This window comes from Dermacentor albipictus, chromosome 3, assembly GCF_038994185.2.
Source record: "Dermacentor albipictus isolate Rhodes 1998 colony chromosome 3, USDA_Dalb.pri_finalv2, whole genome shotgun sequence".
Taxonomy (NCBI): domain Eukaryota; kingdom Metazoa; phylum Arthropoda; class Arachnida; order Ixodida; family Ixodidae; genus Dermacentor; species Dermacentor albipictus.
The window spans coordinates 145,190,863-145,212,329 of NC_091823.1; the positions used below are offsets into that span (position 1 = coordinate 145,190,863).

General features: G+C 44.7%; 1 protein-coding gene across 9 annotated transcripts in view; it reads left to right on the top strand.

Annotated features, from left to right (window-relative positions):
• Window positions 1-21,336, top strand: part of LOC135905306 (uncharacterized) — a 72,305-nt gene extending 50,969 nt beyond the window's left edge. For 7 of the 9 annotated variants that reach the window (XR_010565377.2, XR_010565375.2, XR_010565374.2 and 4 more), the window contains 3 exons: window positions 10,896-10,972; window positions 14,028-14,154; window positions 16,959-21,336. Coding sequence is in view for 5 of the 9 variants with exons in the window: in XM_065436326.2 (XP_065292398.1) it covers window positions 10,896-10,972; window positions 14,028-14,056 (106 nt within the window). In the remaining 4 variants the exon portion in view is untranslated. Of the gene's footprint in view, window positions 1-8,956; window positions 9,128-10,895; window positions 10,973-14,027; window positions 14,155-16,958 lie in introns of those variants that run through there. The other 2 variants (XM_070536108.1, XM_070536109.1) reach the window with 2 other exon arrangements.
• Window positions 21,337-21,467: the final 131 nt, after the last annotated feature.

The window sequence follows — 21,467 nt, forward strand, 5'->3', positions numbered from 1 at the left end:
ACACGTGAGTGCCAAAGATTATGCTGGAATCGTCTTAGAAAACGCGAGAATAGCCGATACTCGTTAATCGCCAATCATTTGCTCAACAAGCGACTCAAGTGCCCGGTAATATCTTTCTGCCCAAATGCAAATTGGTTTGTTGGTTCCCGTTCGCCCAATAAAGTCTTTCATGACTCACGGTTTTTCTGACTGTGTTGTTCACCGTGACTTAACGTGACATGTTTGACGTAATAGTTCTACGGCAACCCGCAAGGAGGGGAGAAATAATTATTAAAGGGAAAAATCAGACCTCCAACCGTTCGTAAGAACTGCTACAAAGTAGCAGTTGTAGCAATTGCTACGAACGGGTGGATGCCTGATTTACTAACGTGACATTTCGTAGGGGTGCTTCATGGAGACCGAATAAACCATACCAGGCGTGAAAATAACGAGAACGTCGTCATGTACGAGCGAGCTAGCCGCCGGCTACAACAACCACCCGAGTACGGATCTCCGCCCGAGAAGACTAGGAAGATCATGGCCTAGACAACTGCCACAATGAGAGTGCCCGTGTCACCCGCAGCCAGGTGTGCTGCAAAAGCCAAGGAAGCCGCCGATAATTCCGGGATCACCGTTTAGAGATCTTAAGAGCTGGCCGGAAACCTGCGCAATAAGCGGTACGTTTAACAATTGAAACTGACAAGCTGCACTTTCACATTTTCGCAGTGGATATCTACAAACATTCCCAAGCGTCATGCCAAGGAGCGAGCCGAAATTGAATGAGAACACCGTGATCTTCAGGGCAGAAATCAACTGCTAATTCAGGCCCGTCGAACCGAACACGTCAGAGCTGAAAGCGTTCTACCTGATTGGCGGTTTTGAAGCAAGTGGCTTACACCGGATTGATACGTAAGCGAGCCAAGAGCATTACGAAATTTCTTACGGAAGCAAGAGGCATCGAAAAGACGTTGGAAAAGCGCACTCGGCGTCATTGTCGCCTAGTGTTCTCACCGAGGGGGAAAATTCAAGCACTAGGTTCCTTCGCGCCCGTACCTGACGACTGCTCGCTCTGCTGCCACTGTGGAGAAACAGGACCAATCTATCGCCTACACCCATACCGTGAGATGGCACTACGACATTTTGCCTTCAACTCTCTGCACCAACAGCAAGGCAAATGACCCCGTGAAATGGCTGACTGCTTGGCTGGAACTCGGCGGAGACCCCGACGAATTTCTCGATCACCGTGGCCAAGGCACTGCTTTCCATTGCACAGCCCAGGGCACAATGGGTCAATACATGGCCGATATGTCGTCTCTATCCCTCAAACAAACACACCAACCTAAGGAGGTTCGATTGGTGTTCGTTGCAGTGCAGAAGGCCATCCACCGCCAACGCAAGATCAGCCCAAGCGCAGAAGGGACACGCTGCCATTTGGATGAAGATCAGAAGGAAAAATCACGTTTCCTAAAGCATACCTGACGGCACCGCGAAACAGGTGGACAGTGCCATGGAGCCATGATCAGACACCTCGAAATAACTAAGGTAAAATTATAAACCATCACCATCGATGCGCCACCACGCAGTGGCCGTTTAGTACACAGAGGACCCTGCTACACCGTCAAGAATGAATCCTTAACCGCACAGTCGATGACAGTTATGACTACATGGCAAGAACTCCAAATCCGGGCAGCTGGAGGTCACCTGACAAGGACGACTGGAATGAGCACGTACGTTGACCACAAGACGTGTTAGGACAGCCCTGCGTCGCAGAATCACCCTTGCGTGGCAGGATCACGACAGCTCGCCCGCCTACGCATCAAGATCCAGCGAAGGGCGGTCAGGCAACGCTACAATCTTCGACGACGCTTCGTCGAATACAAGGCTGGCGGCAATGATTATGTTTGCACCCCTACAAGGCAACATGGACTGAGTGAAAGGCTCATTTCGAAATCTACAGAAAAATTTAGCGGATGTGCGCATGGCCTGTAAGCCCCTAACATATCTGTAAGCAGTCCAAGTTGTGCGCCAGTAATCGGCTTTACCGTAGCCAACCAATCATGATTTCTTAGCTTTATTTTTATTTATTACGTGGTATCTTGGTCTTCGCTCTCGTTTTGAGCTTGTAGGCCGGGCACGATACTTTTTAAGGCGGGCGCATTGAAACGTGTACTTTTTATCTTTTTTCCGGAGAACCCGTTTCACCGCCTAAAGTGTTAAGTTATCGCTCCGCGAACGACGCGCATGCATGCATCAGGACCCTCTGGGTCATCGTCACTGATTTTTTCTGCTGTCTAGGTCATAGTGGAACCTTCTGTAATCAGGTTGCATGGGTGACGAGAATATTCTTCCACATTCTGTACGGCGCTTGAGCCCATGAGATTAGTCTGGAATCTTCGAATAAACATTTATAAATAACCGACTCGCTTGAGTCGCAGACGCGTTTTCCGAGGATCAACGGATGTGTTTGGTGCTCTCATTCAGCCCGAGCGAAACTTGTTTTGTGGGCACAGTTTCGCTCAATAAAGGATTGGTTTCGTGAGCCGCGGTTGTTTCTACTGTACTCCTCAACGTCACTCAAAGGTAGAAATACCGTCGATTAACTCGCATCTTAGCTGAACCTTAGTCGTTAGTAAAAGAGAAGCCTCTTATCCAGGTGGAAGGTTTGTGTTGTCTCGCATTGCTTTAGTTGCAGATGTTCAATCTCTGCCAAACGAAACGCGAACAGCACAACTCATGGCCCAATGATAACTGAGTGAAATGTGGGCGCCGCCGGCTAGGCTTACTTCACTGGGCGATTACTGGGGGAATATACCGCAGCTTTGTACTGCGGTATAAAAGTGGGCACGTACTGTGCTACCGGGGCTTAGCGGAGAGACGAGAACTAGGAGTCGGATTCCTGATTAATAAGGAAATAGCTGGTAACATACAGGAATTCTATAGCATTAACGAGAGGGTGGCAAGTCTTGTTGTGAAACTTAATAAGAGGTACAAATTGAAGGTGGTACAAGTCTATGCCCCTACATGCAGTCATGATGACCAGGAAGTCGAAAGCTTTTATGAAGACGTGGAATCGGCGATGGGTAAAGCCAAAACAAAATACACTATACTGATGGGCGACTTCAATGCCAGGGTAGGCAAGAAGCAGGCTGGACACAAGTCATTGGGGGAATATGGCATAGGCTCTAGGAATAGCAGAGGAGAGTTATTAGTAGAGTTTGCAGAACAGAATAATATGCGGATAATGAATACCTTTTTCCGCAAGCGGGTTAGTCGAAAGTGGACGTGGAGGAGCCCGAATGGTGAGACAAGAAATGAAATCTACTTCATACTCTGCGCGAACCCTGGCCTCATACAAGATGTAGACGTGCTCGGCAAGGTACGCTGCAGTGACCATAGGGTGGTAAGAACTCGAATTAGCCTAGACTTGAGGAGGGAACGGAAGAAACTGGTACACAAGAAGCCAATCAATGAGTTAGCGGTAAGAGAGAAACTAGAGGAATTCCGGATCAAGCTACAGAACAGGTATTCGGCTTTAACTCAGGAAGAGGACCTTAGTGTTGAAGCAATGAACGACAATCTCATGGGCATCATTAAGGAGTGCGCAATAGAAGTCGGTGGTAACGCCGTCGTTAGGCAGGAAACCAGTAAGCTATCGCAGGATACAAAAGATCTGATCAAGAAACGCCAATGTATGAAAGCCTATAACCCTACAGCTAGAATAGAACTGGCAAAACTTTCTAAGTTAATCAACAAGCGTAAGACAGCGGACATCAGGAACTATAATATGGATAGAATTGAACAGGCTCTCAGGAACGGAGGAAGCCTAAAAACAGTGAAGAAGAAACTAGGAATAGGCAAGAATCAGATGTGTGCGTTGAGAGACAAAGCCGGCAATATCGTTACTAATATGGATGAGATAGTTCAAGTGGCTGAGGAGTTCTACAGAGATTTGTATAGTACCAGTGGCACCCACGACGATCGTAGAAGAGAGAATAGCCTAGAGGAATTCGAAATCCCGCAGATAACGCCAGAAGAAGTAAAGAAAGCCTTAGGAGCTGTGCAAAGGGGGAAGGCAGCTGGGGAGGATCAGGTAACAGCAGATTTGTTGAAGGATGGTGGTCAGATTGTTGTAGAGAAACTGGCCACCCTGTATACGCAATGCCTCATAACCTCGAGTATACCGGAATCTTGGAAGAACGCTAACATAATCCTAATCCATAAGAAAGGGGACGCCAAAGACTTGAAAAATTATGGACCGATCAGCTTACTGTCCGTTGTCTACAAAGTATTTACTAAGGTAATCGCAAATAGAATCAGGAACACCTTAGACTTCTGTCAACCAAAGGACCAGGCAGGATTCCGTAAAGGCTACTCAACAATAGATCATATTCACACTATCAATCAGGTGATGGAAAAATGTGGAGAATATAACCAACCCTTATATATAGCTTTCATTGATTACGAGAAAGCGTTTGATTCAGTCGAAACCTCCGCAGTCATGGAGGCATTACGGAATCAGGGTGTAGATGAGCCATATGTAAAAATACTGGAAGATATCTATAGCGGCTCGACAGCCACCATAGTCCTCCACAAAGAAAGCAACAAAATCCCAATAAAGAAAGGCGTCAGACAGGGAGATACGATCTCTCCAATGCTATTCACCGCATGTTTACAGGAGGTATTCAGAGACCTGGAGTGGGAAGAATGGGGGATAATAGTTGATGGAGAATACCTTGGCAACTTGCGATTCGCTGATGATATTGCCTTGCTTAGTAACTCAGGAGACCAATTGCAATGCATGCTCGCTGACCTGGAGAGGCAAAGCAGAAGGGTGGGTCTGAAAATTAATCTGCAGAAAACTAAAGTAATGCTTAACAGTCTCGGAAGAGAACAGCAGTTTACGATAGGTAGCGAGGCACTGGAAGTGGTAAGGGAATGCATCTACTTAGGGTAGGTAGTGACCACGGATCCGGATCATGAGACTGAAATAACCAGAAGAATAAGAATGGGCTGGGGTGCGTTTGGCAGGCATTCTGAAATCATGAACAGCAGATTTGCCACTATCCATCAAAAGGAAAGTGTATAACAGCTGTGTGTCACCAGTACTCACATATGGGGCAGAAACCTGGAGGCTTACGAAAAGGGTTCTACTCAAATTGAGGACGACGCAACGAGCTATGGAAAGAAGAATGGTGGGTGTAACGTTAAGGGATAAGAAAAGAGCAGATTGGTTGAGGCATAAACGCGGGTAAATGACATCTTAGTTGAAATCAAGAAAAATAAATGGGCATGGGCCGGACATGTAATGAGGAGGGAAGACAACCGATGGTGATTAAGGGTTACGGACTGGATTCCGAGGGAAGGGAAGCGTAACAGGGGGCGGCAGAAAGTTAGGTGGGCGGATGACATTAAGACGTTTGCAGGGACAACATGGCCACAATTAGTACATGACCGGGGTCGTTGGAGAAGTATGGGAGAGGCCTTTGCCCTGCAGTGGGCGTAACTAGGCTGATGATGATGATGATGATTATTATGATGATGATGGTAGTCGCATCTGCTTTCTTTGATTTTTTTTGTTTTCTCACTTTGAAATTAAAGAGAAGCGAAATAGAGGAGAAAATCTTGCAGTGAAGCGGCAGCATCACCGACCGGTGATGCCAAAATATACGTGTCCGCCTCTCGACGCTGATGACTGGAAGACAGTGCACACTGAACGTTCGTGTTCCGCTTCGGAAACGCACTCCACTGTATGCGCCTCATTGGGTGCCGTTAACAGAACATTTCAGCATTTTGTGACAAAGAAGAATAGGGGGAAAGGAATGAAAGGCAACTGTTGCTGGCAAGCATAGGCACACGCAATGAATCTTTCCCAAATACTTTTGCTCACTAATTGAATTAAAGGAATGCTAAATGAATTGAATTCAAAGTAGATTGAATAAAAACTTGCTGCAGGGGGCGAGGAATCCCACGTCTTCGCATTACGTGTGCGATGCTATATAACATACGAGGATTTTCTCTCATGGACCGCCGCCGCAGGACGCCGCCACCGACAACGGAGTTTGTCATACGCACGGCACCCTTATGCTTTTGTGTTAAAATTTATCGTTCCATAAACAAAATGCTAAACATGTAAAGAGAGGTCGCCTGGGGGAATGAGTATTGTAGCGAAACGGGAAAGAAACACAACAAAGCGCTGGGCATACTTCGTCAATACCCAAGCACGGAAAATATTGTCGAAGAGAAGTATTTTTTAATGATTGATTGGAAAATGTGGAGAGGTCGGCCGGATATTGGAGCATCTGACCTGCTACTCCACGTAAGGGAAGGGGAAGAGAAAGGGAAGGGAAATATTGTCGAATCAGAAATGTAGCTAGTAGAGTAGCCGTCACAGTGGCAGGCTGAAGAGCAAGCTGGGGAAAGTATCGAAAGCGAAGGTTTATCGCAAGATATATATTTTTGTTGATTCAGGCAGGTCATAGTAATGGCAACTTTTGGTGCGGTGCGTCTTTCCTTGACAACCAATCATTTTTTAGCCTAGGTTTGTATAAACGGTATTTAACACGCTTAGCAGCATGAACTTTGTGGCATCAACTTTGTGGCGAACAAGTAGAAACACCGTTCTCATTCATTTTCCAAGTAAGATATTGCATAAATAAAGTATTTGCTAGATGGTGTCCCGCAGCGGTAAGAGTTGCTTAAGTTAAGTTAAATGTTTACTAGCGAGATTTACGTATTTACGTGAACAATGTCCAGCTACGTTAGAACTTGATATCAATGTTTATTGACAGATTTACTTAGATAGCATTGAATCCGCCGTTGTTACACAGTGGCTATGGCGCTAGGCTGCTGAGCACGAGGTCGCGGGATCGAATCCCGGCCACGGCGGCCCCATTTCGATGAGGGCGAAATGCGAAAACACACGTGTACTTTGATTTAGCTGCATGTTAAAGAACCCAAGGTGGTCAAAATTTCCGGAGTCCCCCACTAAGGCGTGCCTCATAATCGGAAAGTGGTTTTGGCACCTAAAACCCCATAATTATTATTATTCGATAGCATTGAACATACTAAACACAAAATTAACAGGCGTTCCGTTTTGCATTTGGAGCACATATTCCTCTACGAAGACCGCACTGTCACGTATGCACTTTCCGATCGGTATTAAATACGAAAAATATAACCGGTATCTGGTATTAGCAAGCAATAAATTACTTGAGGCGAAGCCCAAGAAGGCGCGTAAGACAATAAAGTGAACAAGGGCTCAAAGCTTCATTTCTGTTTTCCTACGTGGCTTATAGCACTTTGCCTGAAGTTATGCAGTACCAACTAGCAGACCTGTCTGTTTTCTAGAGAAATCAATCACTGCACTGCGTATTTATCATCTAATGAGCATCAGTGCGCTTTCCAAGTGACGTCAGTGCATTGCGCATGCAGACTGCCACCCTTTTGAGAGGCTGCTCTTGCGCTGCAATCACCCTGTTGGCAAGACAATTCACTCTTACTTACGCAATAGACAGAATTTACTTCATTAAATTAACGTTGTCTGAGCCACTAGCTTGTTCAAATCGCCTGGCGATGTTCAGTGTAATGTATTTTCAACTGGCACAGCTACAGCAAATACAGATAACACACTAAAGAGTGCATCATCTATAACAGGCTCAAAAACCATCGACGTCTTAACTTTCCACTATTCGTTCTCAATATTCATTCGTGTTTACAGTGTTACAGTGGCGGAAACCTTTGTTGCGCAAACATTTTCATGAAGCAATGGAAGCAGTAGTAAATGCCAACTGTCCCCCGTGCAATTCAAACGATTGCGAAACCATGGGCGTGAATGCGCTCACGGCGAGAGCACAGGGAAAACTGACTCGACTGTGGAATTAGCTCGCACCCCTTATTTGTTGTGGCTCCATACTCGCAAATGTTATTAAGGTTTCCAACTTGGTTCTTTGTCGTCAATATTTGAGAAACGCTTGTAAAACACGAATCTATGAGGTGAGGAGTGGGCAGCAGCGTATTGTATTTAACGACAGCAGCACTTCTCGTGCTGGACGTGAAACACAATTGATGACTTTGGAGCAATCACATAAAATTGTTCCCCGGTGTGCTGTGTATGACTGAGCTAGGTCTATGCACGGCACATGAGCGTTCGCATCCAAAAAACCGCGGCTAGTGCGAAGCAGTTGCAGTTCTGTATTGCTAGGTATTAGCGAAGACAGTATTGGAATTTGTGGGCAACAGAACAAAGCGAGCGCAATGCACTCGTAGGGTGATAAGAACTACCTGCTTCATTTATACTGAGCCGGAGACTGTCATAGCACTAAGCAGAATTGCAGCATCTGGCAATCAAAAAGATTCTGGGGTTTTAGTCGCCAAGACCACTTTCTGATTATTAGTTAGGCGGTAGTGGAGGATTCCGGAAATGTAGACCAACTGGGGTTCTTTAACGTGCACCAAAATCTAAGTACATGGGTTTAGCGCATTTCGAACCCATCGAACTGCAGCCGCCTTGGGTGGGATTGGATGGCGGAACCTCGTTCCGCCATCCAATCAACACCATACCAACCAACACCATAGATCTGGTAATCATACGCTAATTAGGGCTAACTTAGTTTGTATACCTGCTGCGCTTCCACGAGTGCTTACACCAGCAACAATTTTTTCTCAAAAGGATCTGCACTTCACTTTGAGGGGAACATAAAAGAAAAGTAGCGACATCAACTGATAAATTTACTTTTTTTCGTAGTAAGTGAGATTTAGTTTGGATAGGTGATTTGGAGAATAGATAGCATGGGTAATCGGGGCGCCATTGTAGGCGTTCAAAAATTTCCACATTAGCGTCAAACTAAGGCGGACTCAAGCGTCTCGCTTTTTCTAGATATGCGGTATCATTTTAATCGAAATTCTGAATTGACAAAAGTTTTATTAATTTTTATTAGTTCTTTCTAGGCGTTGAGAAGCGCATGCGCGGTGATTCAACAAAGAGCAGTCGACATTACACGCCCCTTATGGGACATCGAGACATCAGGCATGGCTCATGAAAGCAGCTATGAGTACACGCCTCCTATGTTTAGTATGACGGACGAAGCAACCTACGTACAAGCCGTGACGGTACCCAAGACGCTTCATCTACTTTGGGTGCCTACACAACGTGAGCTTTACCGCTTGTCCATTTTTCATTCAATATTTTACCCTTAGACACGACCGATATGATAGGCTTTATTATCTGTGCATTTCTTCACACCTAAAAGTGGTATTTTTGACACCAAGCTGGAGATTGAAATCGGAGGCGTCCTTAGATCAAGATGCGACGATGTAAGGGCGGTGCGAAAATATTGCCATGTTCAGCGCAAAGCCAGCTGTTTAGCGCTCCGGATAAGATATTTTAGAACATTGAGCAAACGTACTTACATAAGATGCTATGTTTCGTTCATGTATCAATACTACACTGCACAACCGCCACAGCATGCAATATAGCTGGAAGTCCCGTGTTCAATCCCAGGTGGGACCGCCGAATTTCAATGAAACAACGCGGCAAGAAGGCAGCTGTTCACTTGCATTTACGTGCTCCTTGCAGAAGCTATGGCTGTGAAAATTTATGCTGCATTTACTACTTTGGCATGCGTTTTATGAAGTCGTGGCTCTTGCACTAAATACCTCTGAATTAGCTTAACCTCAGTGAACCCTTTCTGTGCCGAACCGTGCTTTCAAGACAACTTGCCAAGGTGCCCCCCAATGCTGTCATTTGCCAATTACAGCAAAAATTTGTGACTTACTAGGTACTGGCCGCACAATCCTATTTTCTAAATATTAAGCTTGGTCCATAAAAGACGCAACTTGTTTTAAAACGTTTTCTCTTCTGTTTACATATGTTGCTTAAGGGCTACTCCCCAAATGCGCAATGGAGTTGCGAGGCCAATGAAGGTGTGTTTCAGTTTTTAATGTTTTTCACAACTTAAATTTAGCTTACTGGGTTCTAAATGTTTTTTTTTTCCAGAGAGGGAACTGGGGCGACTTTATACTACAGCGATGTAGAAGTGGAAAGTCGTGGTATGCTACGGTGCCCTGTTGCATTTGTCAGCAAATGCAGTAGCACGTTGCATTTCAGCTATTTTCGTGCTCAGAATTGTTTCTGTCTTAGGATATTTTTCATGCTGTTCTCACAATAAACTGTATCCTTTAAAGATTTCCGTGGTAGGCTCCACGAGTTACATAGAAGCAAAATTCGCATTGCTTTAAAATAATATTTATTAGCTCCATTCCAGTTCAGCAATATTTCATTGAAACTCGTCATTTTGTTCGTAAGTGTTAAAATTAAGGCCTAAATTAAGGTTAAAATACGATGTATTCCTCATTGCTCCTGGATACGGGATTCATGAATGTAATTGGCGTGAAAAAGCGACATTCACCACGGGGGTGCCGAATCACAAAAGGTGGGTACAAAGAATTTCTCTAAAATAAGCGCTGCATGGCATCCTAATCGCAGAAACCATCCGCATAGTCTCATTGTTGTTCGAACGTGTTTCCTTATTGAAAAAAAAAACGTTTTACTGACAGCAGCAGTTTGAATTCGAAATTATCTTTGACATAAGGTTGCTGCGACAAGTGGAGCACGCATTTTATATAGCAAACAATATGCGGAGGTATCCTACCCGTAGTAAGCATTTTAACACTTCAGCTGACAGTATTGGTGCAAGGGAATGTGCCGTTTTGACTATGGTGGATCAGTGCTCTGCACAACACGTTGCCCCGAGCGTGCCATTCGTTCTATGCCAGCCAGCATAGCGTGCCTTTAGGGAGAACGAAACATTGCAAGTAGCGCATTTACAAAACAGTGCTTTGCTCTTTCCCAACTTTCCTTTATTAAAACATTGTCAACCTTTTCGGTCACAGTTTTAACTATGTGACCATAATTGCAGGCTTTTTGAGGACGCCTGGCGTTACCAGGGGAACACGCAAACCACGGCGATTACCGACGATACCTGCAACGTCGACGGTACGTAGACGATTGCCATTCTCTACAGGTGCAACTTGCAAAGACTCTTCAGAACGAACATAGGAGATAACCTCTACGGTTACCATGGCATCGGTGCATTTATTGTGTACAAGGATGCACTTTAGTAGCACCGCCAAGACCGTTTCCATACGGGACAGCTTATAACTGTCCTTACTAAGCAATCTGTGCGTAACTGAATGGATACAAAATTATACAGAAGATGTGGAGTTCAATTTTTTGAACGAATTATTATATCGGTCGACTGCAAAGGCACGCTCCTTGATGGTCGTATCAGAAGCTGAGACCGTACTGCATTCCATGGCGTGATCAATTCAGTCGTAATTGGAATCGGCGCATGACGATTGGTCTACCATTTTATTTGCAAAGCAAGAATCTCGGTGGTTTCGTCGTACTACCACCATGACAATTTTTCCCTTGAACCGATCAAACTTAGACAAAAGAAAATGCTTTGATACGAATTTCAGTCTCATGTTCAATTATGGAGCCGCTTCAGGTCCATATACTGGAGGGTCGTAATGGTGCTGTCACGTTTTCTGCACAGTGTGATAATTGCTCAAGTAAACAGGTTGCGAGCAGCCGACGAAAAGTGTTGCGGCCGACTGTCGTAGTAACAGTAGGCAACTCGGGGCAACCTAAAACAGTTTATAATGAAGCTCTTGGTTCTTTCATACCAAGCAAGCCAAGCCAAAGACGCAGCATAAAAGACGTTAAAAAGAATAATGAAAATGTAACGCAAGAAGACACAACATTGTTGGGCAGTGTTTTGTGCTCTGTCGCTACAAACATTTACATACAAACCCAACTATACGCTTCGGCAACGTTAAGATTATTCGTACTGACAGAGTAACAGCCAGAGTAGGCAACGATTTACAATGATTGTGCCACTACTTTAAAGTTGTAACGCTTTGTTAACGAGAAAATCTATGCCATGATGAGACACCGGCCTTCCACACTGAATGTTCTCTTTTGTAAAGTGAATAGCGTTCTTTGGACACATCAAGCATTATTCGTTCTGCCAGTATCTGTGCAATCTCTTTCGCAGGTCTGACTGACGAACGTTTACCTTTAACGGCATGAGTTATAAAATTGAGAATGCCAGACACAAAAAATGAGTTGCTTAAAATACGCCTGTGCTATCAAAGTATAGTTCATTCGAACTCAAAAATAATGAGTCAAATCTTTAGTTCTGGTGGTTCGAAATCCGCGTTTAATGTTTTGTGTGACGTACGAAGGCGCAGAGACTAAGGCATGTGAGTGTAACAATTCCATAAACATTCTTAGCCAACTCGCTTCCCCCCCCCCCGCCATTTTATATTTTAAAGAAAGGTGTATTCAACAATACGGCGTGTCCCGGCAGTTTTAAAGCTAAACTCAGTAGCATCGATAGTCATCTCGACGAGGATTCTGCTGTAGTTTCCGCCCTTTGAAGTCTCTCGCATTTCTCTTTTTTGAAATGTCACGCAATGTCAGCGCATTTATAGGGTAGATGCGCACCTAGCTACAATACTTGCAGCGCTGTCCATACAGTCCACGCTTTTAACGCGCACTGAGACTTTCCGCTCAATAGTTAAGTAGCTTTCCTCATGAAGCAGCACTTCTGCATTGCCTTCAAAGCTGATGTGCTGTCTGCAACATGACTCTTACGTATGCGCACTCCGCAATCTTATTTTTTTTAAATTTCTGCGATATTCTATCAATGGCCTACACAAGGGACATAGGGGAGTACAGTAGTTTTCGCTTCTGTAGTGAGCTGCTAAACATGTACAGCTTACAGATTATGCCTTCTTAGGAACTTCACATACGGGAATTCGCAAATGGGCTTCGGATTATCAGTTTCTGAAATGCGAATACGTCCTCGTCTTGCGCAAGTATTTCTCATAGGTAAAGAATTTAAGGGCATGCATGAAACAAGAATTTAAATTCCCTTGGTAGAAATGCAACCTCTCACTTTCTTCTTTGTCCTCATCTGCGTGGGGCTATATGTATTGCTCGTAATAGATGAACAATAAGGAAGAACTTCATGAAACATTTAAGGTGCTTATTACTGGCTATTACAGCAAATATATTGCGCGAAGGGTTCGACAATCAATACCCGACATGTTGTTTTTAAGTTTGACCAGTGTGGTGTTTGGCCCGCGATATGAGATAAAACAAGATAGTCTTCAGAAGAATCCAACAAGAGTGCGCAATCTTGATCGTGCTCAATTTGCCCATCGCCACGAAGTTCTTGCATGCATTCAAGACATAGTTGCAGACAGAAAAAGTACCCCCGTACGGAAGCAATGCAGTAAGGTAACCCCCCCCCCCGCCCCAAAAAAAGCTTCTTGCCTTGCACCATATACCAGAACTAAATGTTCATTGACTAAGAATTGCTGTTGCACTACGGCGAATAAACACCTATAATACTATAATAGGTAATATATAATCAAGAAATATAATAAGTACTATAATATATACCTATTCACTATAATAAATGGATCATGAGACATCCACGCAAATGTAAATAAGTGCTCCGCAGTTCAACAAAAATACATAATTCTAAATTCTAAATTGTAAATAATTCTAAAAAATGCTATTACTTCTCTACATTGCAGAATTCCGCAGAACTATTACGTCAATATCTGGCCTATACTTCTGACTTCATACATTCAACTTCGTCGTATTTTTTGCATTTTTTTGGTCGGTGTCCAGACTTCTTCTTTTTAAGTATGCATCATCTCGACCAGACGGGCTTCCGTCATACTTTCAACTTCATTCGACTTCATCCTGCTACCTGCTAGTCGCCTGGTTAGCTCAGATGGTAGAGCGGCGTTCACGAAAAGGCGGTGGCCGCGGGTTCAAGTCCCGGACCAGGACGACTTTTTCTTCTAGCGCGAAGCTTTTCTTCTGAGGAACCCGTATGGGTTTCCTTTGCAGCACTTAGTTACGTTCGGGTGGAAGTTACGTTATCCTTTTTTTTAATTACTTCTCTCCACCTTGCGGGATTCCGCAGAACTATTACGTCAATCCTTTACTATACTATTATTTCATGCAGGTGTCGCTGACAATGGCAGCACTAGTTAACTGCACCTGGGGGCCATCAGCAGCATCGATAACCCAAGGCCCAGCGCAAGCCATGCTGGCATGGAGGATGCATCAGCCAGCATTGAAGACGGCACCACGTGAGTTAATTTAGATAAGTTCCATTGCAAAGCAACTCGGTGAAGACAGGCGCGGCAACTTGGGGAACAATCGTACTTCCACTCGGTAGTTTCTCCTTGGGAAGGCTAGCTGTGATGGCTGAAACCGGGACTGCATCAGCAGTTTTGAACGTTTCGCTGCCGCAGCCTGCCTTGGCCGACTACTTGGTTGCTGCAGCGCGAAAACACATTGTCAAAGTAAGAAGGAGGGAACATCACACGGCACGCTGCAATTTGCGGCACACTTGCAAGTTTTAACCTGCTTACTCACTCCCCATTATGGAATATATAAAGGTTGTGAAGGAAAGATGCTCATCGCAGTCAAGGCTCATAAAATTTACCAAGTTTACCAAGGCAATGCCCCATGGGAATGCCGGCAGTAAGAAGAGTAGTCGAAGTTAATCTGCAGTTGACCACTCTGGCGTGCCTTATAATAAGATCATGGTTTCGGTACGTAAAACCTAGATTTTTTTTATATTTGATATATTTTTACCTCCATCATAACGTTCCCAAGGGCTCAGGTGGAAAAGTATTACATAGCACTACGTTAAGCAGCTTGAGCACGTCATTAAGAGGGAGTTCGCACTTTGCACGATACGTAACATGACACGTGATACGTTAGTCAGAGTGCGCATGCGCGTCTTATACCGATAAGACGCCAAGTTGCAGTGCTTGTGTAACCAAGTGGTAGCACGCTGAGCAGCCCGCACGACCCACTTTGATTCCAATTAGTCCTTCCTTTTTGTGTCCGGTGAGAAAGCAAAATATATATAGTAAAGCTGACGTCAACGTGCCTTTCTCGGTTTCGCCAGTGCTCAAACATTATTTAACTATAGATGGAGCTAACTGATGGAATTGCATTCTCGTGTTTTCATATACTCTAGAAAGCATTGAGAAACTCGAGCAACAAGATTAGAATTTATAACTCAGCAATAAAATGGTTGTCAACTTCACCAAATAACACCTGTAACTTGCACAAACTTCATGAATTACACAGCGCTATGAAATTTTCTAAGCTATGGGTATGCATGGGTCATGCGCCAGTCCTCGAACACAATGTATCGAATTCAGCAAACTGCATATTGATAGAAAGAAACTTGTCCACCTGGGATTGTCCGAGATGTAGCAAATATAACTGCGATATATCTTTTCGTGTAGGTAACATTGCAAGTGTTATGCTTTTAATGTTTTTTTTTGGTTAGTGATTTCATAATTTTTCCCACATGAAAACCTAAATAGAAATTATGATGGATACATTTGCCGGAATTTAACAGTTTCAATAAAACAAAAAAATGATAGTTATATTTTTTATTAAATAATCCGATCTGGATGCCGGCCAAGCTGACTTGATTAAAAAAGACGTACAATGTAACAACACACAGGTTAAACCAAACCTTAACATTGCATGCGTGATGTGAACAACAGTAACAATAATAAATACAAGTATGCAATAGTGCATTGCCGTAACAAAGAACGAACTAGCGCCAATGAAAGGAAGAACGAAATGACCTTTAGGTAATGCAGTACGTTGTCGCATGTGACGTTGAGGTAGTCTACCTACAGTGCCATACGCTCACTTCATACTGCGGCTCGTTAGGTCTGGCCCGTACGATCGTATAACGTTATGCATTAGCACGGGTGCAACAGGCTTTCGTTTTCAGGTGTTAAGAGTGTAACATGCTGCCGAACTTTTTTAGTCTTCGTAGCGTACAAGGCGTCCTAAAAAATTCCCCGATCATTAGGATAGCCCATAATGCAAAATTCGAGACCAGCTATGTACGTGTTTTCTACTCGCGATATATGGAGGCAAATATTTTGATAAGGACTCATAGCAGATAACAAGCGCGACGGGTTTTTAAATGACTGATCAAAGTATCCAGTGAAATGGCTGGTGCTGCTTGGCTTACATGAAATACAACACATTTCACGTCGCGTATACAACCCGATCGCGAAACAATTGCAAATCAAGAAAACGAACAAAGAAAACAAATTAAGCCGGAGCGAGAGCCGACGCGAACTGACAATAGTACGAAATGAGCGCTCTGGCTGAGACCAGAAGGCAGTACGAAAGGTGCGGTAGTGCGGGTCAGGATAAAACCATTTTCCCGCGCTCATATCACTCAAGGGGCAGCTATCATTGGGCTCCGCCTCCCGACTGTTCAATGCTCACGCCGCCTGCTGCTCTGCGTTCGCTCTTTCATCTTTCTCTGTTCCGCTCGTTCGCTCGGTTATGCCACCAACGCTTGCCGCTGGAGAGGATCATTAAAAGCTGCGCCATAAAGTGGAGCCGTATTTTAGCCGACGTAAAATAGTCTTTTTCAATGCCAAACGTCTCACTTCCGAGGGCACGTTTCTGGACTTTTGCCTGAATATTCCTTGTGAGCTTGTTGAAGACGGAGTTGTGTTTTTAATACTTTTATTACGAGTCTTTTTAATTTACTATCACTGACAGATATTCCTACTCTCCTGCATCGGTTCCATGTAGGACATACATGATGTATTAGATATGCAAGGCCTCCGTTATGCTTGCATCTCGAACGAGGAAAGTTCTTAATTTGCAGTTTAGCGTCACAGGCCACTGAAAGCACCAGTGTTTAATTTATGCCAATCTAGAGCCAACATCGAGCACTAAATACCAATGCAGCCACTTAGCGCTAAAATTGAGCGAGTCGCCTTACCATTACCGGGCGGTGTAGATTGTCAAACTCTCAATTGGTCAAAATGTGTTTTTGTCGTCCCATAGAAAGGGTCAACCATTTTGAGCTAATTTACCCATGTCCGTGCAGGAATGCTACTGGACCCGGAGAAAGGGAAGAGCAAGCGTCCTGCGGTGCCAGTAGAAAGGTTTCCAGCAGATGGGACACCTTACACGGGCAACCCAACAAACACACGCGTGATACGGCCCCCACTTTCAGAGCACGTGATCAATCATCTGTCAAGAAGTCGAGCCACAAATGCGAAACATGTGGTAAATTGCTAAGCAAAACTTCTAGTCTAACTGAACATTACCGCACGCATACAGGCGAGAGACCCTTCAAATGCGAAATATGCAAGAAATCGTTCGCGCATAGGGGGACTTTCTATAAACATCAACAGATTCACGCAGGAGTGAAACCCCATATTTGCCGAATATGTACTAAACGATTCCTCAACAAATTGGACCTTAAGCGTCATCTGAGATCACATAGTACCGACAGACCTTTCGTGTGTGACATATGTAATTACTCCTATAAGGGGAACAGAGATCTCCTAATACACCGCAAAAGAAATCACTAGGGTAAAATCCCGTACAAGTGCAAGCACTGTGGATTTCGGTCCGCAAAGAAAACCTAGACGCACACCTGTGCCAGAATAGTAGGTGCGAATTGTGTGGAGTCGTTTAGAGATGAATCTCAACTGATTGCCCATGTCGTAACGCATACACGTGGCAGTCGTAACAGTGTGACTAGTGCGCAAGTGAAGTCAATCGCCCACGGGTATTGCCTAGGAACGTGACCATGAAGCCGTGCAGGAAAATAACGCTGGCATTCTCCCGCAGGAGCGAGAGACTAACTGAAGGCGTCGTGTGGATTGACGGGCTTCTTTTGACGTTCGAAACTGCTGAGGGAAATGCAAGATGTAAGGGTGTCGCGTGATTTTTTGAAATTACTTGACAAAACCTCCTCTCCAGAAGAATTTCGGATGCTTCAATGCCGAAGTATACAGCAGGTGCAGGCTAGAGCTCACTGTTTCCTAAACTAAGTTGTTGGCCAACATAGCCTTAGCAAACTCATTTCTAGACAAACCCTAATGGGCTGCAACTTTGTGTTTGTGTAACTAGAAGGTTGAATGATCGCACAAGATCCTTGACACCTCGTTCAGCTTTGTGCAAGCATTTTCACAGTGTACTTTTAAACAAGCTTTAGCTAACAATGCTTTTAATGATTCTGCAGTGCGAATAGAAAGGGGGACCTCACATGAGGATCCCTTTAAATAAGAGAGGCACTGTGTTCCTTTCAACTAATAAATAACTAACCTCTGCTGATATGAGGTCCTCGGGCATGGCTGCCTTTAAGACACAACTTTTACAATTATAGGCACAGGCATGGGAAGATTTATTTCCCTTGCATATTGTACAATACACGGTATGTTTTGGTTCTCTTTGGCTCTTGTATTCAAACCAAAGATTTTTGTTGTTTATCATCTGATGACAACACTGACACTTTATTAGACTCAAAACATTTGGCGCTTAAATATATTCAAATGCGAATATTTTATTTATTCTTATATTGAGGTGGAACCTATGGCAGTTTTAAAGTGCAGTTTTTTGTTCACTCAGAAGTCGTCTCTTTTGAGTGGCGCTCCACTCTAGTTACGGCTGTTGAACTTTTAACCGGATGTGACAAACGTATCCCTATGGGCTACTACAGGAGGATTTAGATAGCTTTAGTTAATAGTATTGACCCGCGTACTTGTATATCTTTTTCCAGTGAACGCGTCTCACAGAATAACAAATTTTAAGTTACTGCTCAGGGCATGAGGCACCAGCATGTATCAGGACATTCTTCAATTGTCGAGCCTTGTGTAATCAAATTGTGCGCAATGTGAATACAGTTGTGCACACTGGAAGACACGCGAGCGCCGATTATAACGCTGACACCTTCCACGAAAAAAGTGGTAATAGCCGCTACTCGTTAATCGCAAAGCAGTTGTTCAACAATCGACTCCTGGTATGGTATGACAATCTTTATACCCGGCATTATCTTTCTCCCCGAATGTAACTTGTTTTGTTCGTTCTGGTTCGCCCAACAAGGTGTCCTTCATGAATAACGGTGCTTCTAACTGTGTTGTTCACAGTCACTACAGCGGGATATCTGGTATAGGTGCTTCGTGGAAACCGAATAAACCCTACAAGCCATGAAAATAGCGTGAACGTCATCATGGACATGGGAGCTAGCCGCAAGCTGCGACTACCACCCCAGTATGGACCTCTGCCCTAGAAGACTAGGAAGATCGTGGCCCAGACAACTGCCGCAATGAGTGCCCTTGTCACCTGCACCGACGTGTGCTGCAAAAACCAAGGAAGCCACCGATTATTCATGGATCACTGTTTGGAGATCTGATAAGCTGGCCGGAAGCCTACTCAAGAACCACTATGTTTAACAATTGAAACTGCGAAAAGCTGTAGTTTTGCTGCTTACATTTTTTACATCATTACAGTACTTCCACAAACATTCGCGAGCGTCATGCTTAAGGAGCAAGCTGAAGTTCAATGAGAAAACCGGGATCTTCAGGGCAGAAATGCACTGTTATTTCAGCCACATCGACCCGCACACGGCACAGATGAAACCATTTTTACTAATCTGCGGTTTTTGAGCAAGTAGTTTACGCCGGATTGATATGTAAAACGGCCAATGCCATTACGAAATTCCTAACGGAAGCAACGGGTATGAAAAAGACGATTCCAAAGCGCACTCGAAATATTATCGCCTGGCGTCCCACCATGGTGAAAAATTCAAGCACTAGGCTCCGACGAACTCCGGAAAACCACCAGAACATTTGCGCGTGAAGGACAACTTAACATGTTCTCTTCGAGGCAGCCTCAAATTGCCTAAATTGGTCGCGTCGTCTGAGAGGAGATCCAGCAGCCATTTGTCGTTACTGAATTGCCGCAGCTGAAGCCTGGAGTGATGGCATGCCTCCGCCTTCCCACCCGCACCTTACGACTGCTCACTCTGCTGAAATCCCGGAGAAGCCAGACACATCCATTGCTTATACCCATACCATGAGATGCGACTAAAACGTTGTGCAGTCAACTCTTTGCGTTCATGGCAAGACGAAAGACGGCGTGAAATTGCTGACTCTTTGGCTGCAACTGAATGGAGACTCCGACGACTTTCTCGGTCGCTGTCGCCAAGGCACTGCCTCTCACTGGAGCACCGAGGATAAACTGCGGCAATACGTGGCCGATGTGTGGGTCCGTATCCTGCTAACAAAACACAGCAAACAACGGAGGTGCGGTTTCTGTTCATTGAAGTGCCAAAGGTCCCCCGCCGCCAAAGTGAAATCAGTCTCTACGACAAAGAAACGACGCGCTGCAATTTCGACGAAGCTCCGAAGCAAAAACCACGCTGCCTAAAGGATACCTGACGATGCCACGAAACAGTGGGACAGTGCCATGGAGCCATGATCAGACACCTCGAAATAACTAAGACTATGAACTGTCAACATCGATGCTGTCGCCGCGCAGAGGCCACTTTAGTGGACCGAGGACCCGACTACTCCATCAGGAATTAATCCTTAACCACGCAGTCGATGACAGCTATGACTACATGGCAAGGGCCCCAAATCCGAGCAGCTGGAGGTCACCTGACAAGGACGACTGTTATGAGCACGTACGTCGAACAGCAGACGTACGTCGCAGGATCACAATTAGCCCGCCTACCCATCAAGCACCAGCCTAGGACAGTCAGACAGCGCTACAATCTTCGACGGCACTTCGTAACATACCAGGCCGGCAACTATGATTGGGTTTGCAACCCTATAAACCGACGTGGACTGAGTGAAATGCTACTTAATTTTGGACTCCACACGAAAATTCAGCGTATGTGAGCACGGCCCGTAAGCCCGTAACATGCCTGTGAGTAGTCCAAATTCTGTGCCAGTAAGCGGTTTTACCTTAGCTAACCAAATATCATTGCACTGCTTTAATTTTCTTTACTACGTGTTCTTTTGGTCTTCGCTCTCGTTTGGTGCTCGTAGCCCTGGTACGATGTATTTAATGTAGGCGTATTGACACGTATGCCGATCCGTCGCTCGAAGTCGTCGCTGTCACGTACAAAATCGCGCTCACGGGGTTTAGCCTTTAAGTTATCGCTCCGCGAATGCCGTATCGGAACCTTCTGGGTCATTTTCCCTGATTTTGTCTGCTGTCTATGTTGTGCTGCAACCTTGTGTATTCAGTTTGCATACATGACGAGAATGCTGTTCAACATTCTGTAACACGCTTGAGCCCATAGAATTAGTCTGGAATCGTTGACTAAACAGTTATAAATAACTGACTCGCTTGAGCCGCAGATGAGTTTTCTGACTGTGTAGGAATGTACTAACCGTTATCATTCAGCCCGCTCGAAGCTTGTTTTGTGGACACAGTTTCGCTAAATAAAGTTGGTTTCGCGACTCCCAGTTCTTTCTACTGTGTTCCACACCATCACTGCGAGGTGAAACTACCGACGATTATCTCGCATCTTACCGGAACCTTAGTCGGTAGTAAAAGAGAAGCCTCTCATCCAGGTAGAAGCTGTCTGCGTTGTCTC